Source organism: Ambystoma mexicanum, chromosome 1p (genome assembly GCF_040938575.1).
Source record: "Ambystoma mexicanum isolate Mex_15411 chromosome 1p, UKY_AmexF1_1, whole genome shotgun sequence".
NCBI lineage: Eukaryota > Metazoa > Chordata > Amphibia > Caudata > Ambystomatidae > Ambystoma > Ambystoma mexicanum.
Window position 1 is genome coordinate 822,359,592 of NC_090921.1, and position 7,324 is coordinate 822,366,915.

At 41.2% G+C, this 7,324-nt stretch overlaps 1 protein-coding gene across 2 annotated transcripts in view; it reads left to right on the forward strand.

Annotated features, from left to right (window-relative positions):
- Positions 1-7,113, forward strand: part of HJV (hemojuvelin BMP co-receptor) — a 188,486-nt gene extending 181,373 nt beyond the window's left edge. For both annotated transcript variants that reach the window (XM_069652501.1, XM_069652498.1), the window contains exon 4: positions 1,492-7,113. In XM_069652501.1, the coding sequence (XP_069508602.1) occupies positions 1,492-2,157 (666 nt within the window). In that variant the 3' untranslated portion in view covers positions 2,158-7,113. The remainder of the gene's footprint in view (positions 1-1,491) is intronic.
- Positions 7,114-7,324: the final 211 nt, after the last annotated feature.

Here is a 7,324-nt window from a genome sequence, read left to right on the forward strand (position 1 = left end):
GTTTGTATGAAGGGAGGGGCAATGGTAAGAGCGGTACGGCAGCTGGGTTTGTTAGGCATTTGTGTGGGCTAGCTGGAGGTGGGGGCCAGGGATATTTGTAGCAGTTAGGGGGAAGATGTGTGAGAGAGCGAGCGTGAAGGGGATGGGAAAATGGTGTGACCAAGATACCCAGATCGATTTTGTGCAAATGTACTGGTGCTGCAAGCTATGTGTGTAGGTCAGGTGATGTGATGGGTGAAGTTGAAAGGAGAGAATTGTGCGAGGATGCTGCTCAATATGGGTTGCTGTCTAGCTGCAAAGTACCTCTGTTCATATCAACATGGAAGAGGTCAGTGCAGGGAGAGCGGTGGTTCTTTGTAATGAAGTGGGACCATTCACAGTGTACGTTGGAATTGATTCACGAGGGCTGATAAGTGAGGTAAATGTGGGGTGCAAGTGTGATGGAGGGGAGCAGCTAAGGGAACATTCTTCAAAGTATGTTTATGGTGGGTGAGTGACGTTGTTGAATGCGAGTCTGTATATGATGGCAATACCACCACCAGTTTTGTGTGGATGGTCCCCGGCGTATGAGGTAGTCTGGAAGAAGCATGTTGGGGATGATATGTTTGTGGTTGGGTTTCAGTCATGTGTCTGTGAGTAAGAGCATGTGAGGGGAGATGTGGTCAGTGTTTTCATGGGTGTGTGCCAGTGCAAAGTGGCAGTTGAGAAGAATGCATGTGTATGTGGTGAGTTGTCTTTTTCGAGTTGTACACTGAAGTGAGATTTGTATGTGTGTGTGGTTTGTATGTGTCACCTTTGTGGCACCCAGTGGCAAACAAGGGGCACATAAAGATATGTAGAAACATATAGAGCCCTCCCATTAGTCCTGGTGGCCCTTGGTTCAGACCGCCCGGGCGACTGGCCATCCTAAGGAAGTTGCTTATGTTCCCAAGTTGACCTGGAAGCAGTTCCACAGGAAACACATAAAATAGGGAACAAAACTCCAGTACTCAGAAGCAGGAGTAAGGAGCTGCAGGGAGATTGTGAATTGAGCATCCAAGCTGCAAAATGATGACTGGCAAGAGAGATTAGGATTCTAACCCTACCGAAAAGAAGACATAGAAATCACAGCTACAATATGTGTTCAGTTTAAAAATAGCTAAACAATTGTTTATAGGGATTGACTCTATAACGCAACCATGTTATTTGAAGCAATGTGCATATACTATGGGCCTGATAATAAGCTTGCACGAGCACTGCAGAATGTGTCTATCAATACCAAATAACAAGATTTAATAGCCTATTACTTTAAAATGCACGGAAAATGATGGTTACTGTTTTTCTGTCCTAAACTAGTGAAATGGATCCAAGTCTGCAAAGTATGTTCTTTAAAACAAACGCTCCTATTGTTGAAGGGTATAATTTGTGTACACTACATTATGTGGATTTCAGCAATTGCAGGATTCTTTTAACTTGAAATCAACACTAATATGAGATCATTTTTCGTTTTAGCTGACAATTATCTTCAAAAATATGAAGACCTATATCGACCAAAAGGAATACCAAGCAGAAATCGACGCATGCATTGATCAAAAGGTGTACCAGGCGGAATTAGACAATGTTCCAGCAGCCTTTGACGATGGGTCGGTGAATGGTGGGGACCGGCCTGGTGGGGGCAGCCTGACTATCCGCGAGATAGAGTCTGGGCATCATGTTGAGATCCAGGCCACCTACATTGCCACAACCATTGCTGTGCGCCAGCTGGGCCAGCAGCTTTCCTTCTCCATCCGCACAACGGAAGAGGTGGCATCGTCTTCAACTGAAGAGCAGGACTTGCAGCTGTGTGTGGGGGGCTGCCCATCACGCCAGCAGATCTCCAGAACTATGTATCCCTGCCAGCCTTCGGAGGCAGCACTCAAAGACGCCAGGACAATGTGCAAGGAGAAACTGCCGGTGGAGGATGCATACTTTCAGTCTTGTGTGTTTGACGTGATCATGTCGCGGGATGCAAACTTTACGTTAGCTGCCCAATGGGCCTTGGCAGATGCGAAAGCCTTTCACCCAGATGCTGAAAAACTACACATCTTCAGCTCCACATCTCCAAGCAATTGTGTCTCTTTGAAACTTGTACTGTTCGCTACGCTGTCTGTAATGGTGTCAGATGGGATCCTTTATTGACCTCTCTTTATTTCACATCTGACACAAAAGACAAAATGCCACACGCAAAGCCTAAAAATTGATGCATCATTCACTACTGACCCATCAATGCCCTGACTGACATTGGTCTTTAGCTACATACATTTGAAATGTAACCCTCTTTCAAGTCAAAAGTGTTGATTCTGGGCACTCGCCCTCCAGGATTGCATTCCCTTATCAGTATAACATTTAGGTAGGCTTGAAGAAGCCTAACCTTTGCCAGCAGGCTTAGATTACGCAGGCATCCCCTCTCTTCAGTTCTTGAAGTAGGGTCACTCTCTTTCCAGTTTTTTAGCAGAACCACCAGCCAGAAGTAGGATTTGATAGTGTCTACTCTTTTGCAAGGCAGGGAGCATTTTGGGGGTAATCTCAATTGATATGAGCGAACCAGGGTCTTTTTACTTGGAAGGTTTGGGGTACAAGTCTTTGCCGTTTTAGTTATGAGAATACCTAATTCCCACCCCATCTCCCCCCAAGTAGGAAGTCCTGTGCCAACTTGGGACAGTCTATAAATGTTTGGGAATAATCAGTACTTCTCTTTCAGCAAATGTAGAAAATCCCTTGCTTTGTCAGTACACATGGTACCCCCACCCGTGAAGCAGGCTTAGAGTACCCATGCCCAGTCTTTCTGCAAGCATTGAAGAGTAATGCCCCAGACCCTTTGTGATGTTACATTTGAGAGTAAGTAGCTTTCATTGCCTGCCTCTCCTTAGAACAAGCACAGGCAGCACTGCTCCCTACAAAGGCATTAAAACAGACAGAATGCAAATCTAATGTTCTGAAGTCTGTTAAAAATTACTGTGTGCCTAGTTATTCTGTGTGTATCGTAGGTAAACAAAATCAGGAAGCATGCTCATGCTTGTTGCCTGGGTTTGCAGTTTTAGGCTATGTATACATTCACATGATTACCTTCACATATCTTTTTTCAATTATTATACCCATATTATATTTGTACATAAAGACTAGTCAGATATTTAACACTTGTACATAGGAGAGTAAGGAAAACTTCTCGTTTTTTTGTATCTGTACATAGAAGGTTATATGTTACATTTACATGATGTATATTCATAACCGGTGTCAGTGATTTTCCTTAAAAACTTAGGTTTTCTTAGGGTCAATGTCAAATGTGGTCTTTAAAGGACATGTTTGTCATCATATACCAGACTTCCATTTAAACTGCATGTAATCTTTTAGGATATGTATTTACACTTTCATTGTTGATATGAGGCGATTGTCAGCGCCTTGTGGACAATGCTTAGAGTCATCCTACCATAATGCAGGGATGCTGCAGCTGAGTAACATTATATGGTTCTTGGATTTTTTTCAACCAAGTATGTTCTTACCAGCAGATCAATTGGGCCCCATGGAATGTTGCTTGACATCAGTGAGGCACTTGAGGTTGTCCTGTGCGGAGACCAGCCACAGATCTGCCACTTGCATCTTTAAGCCATGTGCTGCCTTCCAAACTTTTGCTTTTGAGTGCCTGAAGGATGTACCAAAAGAAAATCTGGGAGCATCGAAGAATGTTAACAACATTATCGTTGGAAGAGATGTGAATTACTGGGAATCCTGTAGGTTTACAGATATCTCAGACACTTGTGTATATTTCCTTAGATTGAGCCTGAAAATTATTATTTATTTATTTATTTCCTGGTGGGTGCTGGTAGCAATACGTACAACTAAATACTTGAACATTTAGTATGGGGTAGGTTTAGTGATGGCGACAAGAGAAAGCGAGTAAGCTTTGAAATGAAAGTCTGGCGGGGCTATCGAGACAGCAAGGTCAATGTAAGTGTGAATGGAATGAGAGAATAATTGGAGGAGAAAAAAGTGAGCAAGACTCCATAGCTTGGAGAAGATTCTGGTGGTGCTCAGGGGTAATGGGGTAGGCAGGCCCACTATATTATTTTTGACACAAATACGCAGCCTGTGATTGGATAGAAGGAAGAGCATCATTGAAAGTTGATGAAGTGCTTTTGGAAAGTGATTTAAGTTTTTCCAGATATCAGATGTACCTCTTATTATATTGGTTGGAAGGACGCTTTGTGGTTAATGAGAGCTGTCCTAATAGCTCCATTTCCCCCCATTTAGCATTGGTTGGAAGGGTATGGCTGGAGGTAGAGAAAATGCTAAGCGTAGGTGAACAGAGATTTTGCACCACATCAGTGATGTCCTTGCCGGATGAGAGTCACTCTTCTTTGGGATGATTGGAAAGTAAAATCAGCTCTGAGAAGACTTATAAGGCATTGTATAAACAACGTCAGTCATGTCAGTGAAGCCATACTCCAGATGGCAGCAGTATTTGAGCAGGCATACCAGAGGTTGTATAAGGACACATGGGGGGGGGGGGCTTAAAAAAGATATGAAATTAAGTATGGGGACCGATATTCAAGAGGTCCAAGTTTACAATGTTTCCACTGCAAGGAGGTTGTTACAATCTTTTAGAGGAATCTTTCTGTAGGAAAGCAAGGCTAGAATCCATGCAGTGAGGCAGGTGGTGCCCTGTGCAAAGTAGTGCTTGAATGAATGGCTCCTAGATGCATGCAAGTAAAGGTGGGGCATCTCAATCTTTAAATCACACAAGGAATGCTATCCATGCATCCCTCATAGCTTCCTATCCGCAGGCGCTATGTGTCTGTACCCCATGTGGTATACTGGTGTAATAATAGTGTACAGAATATACCCTTTGGACCGTCAGTGACTGCCATGTAATGTCCGATATCATGTAGGTAGAGAACAAACCCACCACAGAGAAATAAAAGTATGATATGTTACTGCTCCACCACTTCTTGCATCCGACTCTTCTTACTGAACCCTCCAGGTACAACAGTGAATCTATTCACACGTAGCCCATCAAGAAGGAGTTGGTGTAGCAGTTTCCTATCACATAATTTCTTCAAAGACTGCTACTGACCTTAAAACCACTTAGCCACACAATGCTCCCAGACAGCAACACTGCACTGGCAAATGGTTGAAACAATGCGACCAGTAGGCGGTTTAGTGTTCCACATCAAGAGGATGAATAAATGGTGCTTGGCCACACTTTGTAAATGCCATGCAACGTAACACTGAAACTAAGAAATAGCTGATGCCCCAAAAATACATCTGTATCCATTCATGCATTCTGCTGAAAACTGTTCTCCCATCAACAGGAGAATGCATCATTCTATTTATCATTCTCAAAGAATCTCTGTGCATTGGGGACTCGGCATATTGTGTGACGCTCTAGGACTGAACGCAGCAAGGCCCCGGAGTGACAGGTGGTGTCTGTTTGGTGGCGTTGTTCCAGGGTTTTACATTTTCTTCTAAACCTGGGTTTATCAGTGTTTATTCATTTTTTCCTTCAAAAATATCATAGACAACTATTTTTCCAATGTGGACAAAAATGTATATTTTATTGCTGCGTGTATATTATGCATAATTCTTCTTAAGCAAGGAAGAAAATCACAAATTATGCTGATGCAACCCTTGCTATCCCTTTGGAATATTGGACTTGTAGTCCCGAATTTACAATGTAAAAGGAAAACTACAAATACTAAAATGCAAAGAATCAAATGAGGAGTTTCTGCGCTCTAGTTACCTGAGATGGGGCATGGTAAGAGCCTGAATTAATTTCGCAGTGAACCCTACCCAAAGTTAATATAAACCATTGTGTACGAAGGTGCGTGAGGGACAGAGGCAAGTTTATCTGTATATTAATTTTATAAGTAGCAGGCAAATCCAATATCTGAGCAACGTTTTTTATTATTTTTTTAACAAAACACTCATGGGCAACTAATCTTCTGATCACACAGATTACAATAAAGACCTTGATAAACATATAAAGTTTGCATTATTTTCTATGAGGATTATCAAATCAATTCTGGAACCTGAAAAAAGAGTTGGATATTTATTTGAATTGGAATTAGGGATTTGAATCACAGACTTTTAATTATGGGAATAGAAGTGAACTTTCCTTGGCCCATTTTCTCAAAAGGAAATGAGCAGACTAGAGTTTCAGCCATGTAGCTTTCGAAACCCAATAATGAACTCCAAATTGCTACTTTCTCCTTAGAAATACATGGTCCATACAATAATTAATTATTAATTAATTATTAAGGAGAACGTGCCATATGGCTTATTTCAGTTTAGAATATATTCAGTACGAAAATAAATTTCCTCTAGATGGCAGTGCTGCCCTTGCTTTAAAATGTCCTTTAATACAGGAATCCATGTCAGCAGTGCCATCTAGTGGACATTTTTGGATAAACCCCTTAAAGGAAAAACTATTTGAGGGGCAGAAATCGGATTTTACTGAAATCCAAAAAGCCTACCTATCTGATTGACATTGACAAACGTTTGCAAACACAGAAAGAGATGCATATTGGCATATGCGAGTTCATACCTTCTGGTTCTGAAATCTCTTCATGGCAAAACACAGGCAATGCACAAATCATATTTAAATATTTTAGATTGTATTTGACACTGGTGAAGCAAAACATACACTGCAAACGACATGGGATGTGCTGACTTGAAGCCAGAACAGTTCTGTTCAGTTGAAAATAAATGTATTTCTATGAAAACTGCAGAGGAAATATTGCTTCATCTTAAAGCCACAATGAGTGTGCAATGAGCAAAATGTTAGCTTTTGCTTTTCTCATTTTATTATGAAAAACCGAGAACTCGGAATTCAAAACATATTGTGGTTGTTTAGTTAAATACGACATACTAGTTTGAAAGTATTCATTGCACACTGTGCACACTCTGGCACAGAACACGTTTTTGTAACACAGACAACTAGTTAAATAACGTTCATTTCAATATCATCCATGTAAATGTGAAATTGGAAAATCTGCCAAATTGTACATTGAATGGCATCAAATGCATGAAATAAAAACATGGTTAGTCATGAATGTCAGCCATAGGCAGTAGATCCTAACTGGCTGCCATTATAATGAAGAGGGTGTGCATGTTCTCTTCTGAAGTTTGAAATATAAACATTTTGTAAATCTTATGTTGTGCTATGGGGCCACAATCTTCACACTTAAGTCCAATTGATCGAGGACAGCTCTTAGCAGCCGGAAATGGGACATTATTGCTCTTTAAGGTGTTTCCAAAATGGGCGACATTTGAAATGTAAACATTTTGTAAATCTAATGTTTTTCAAATA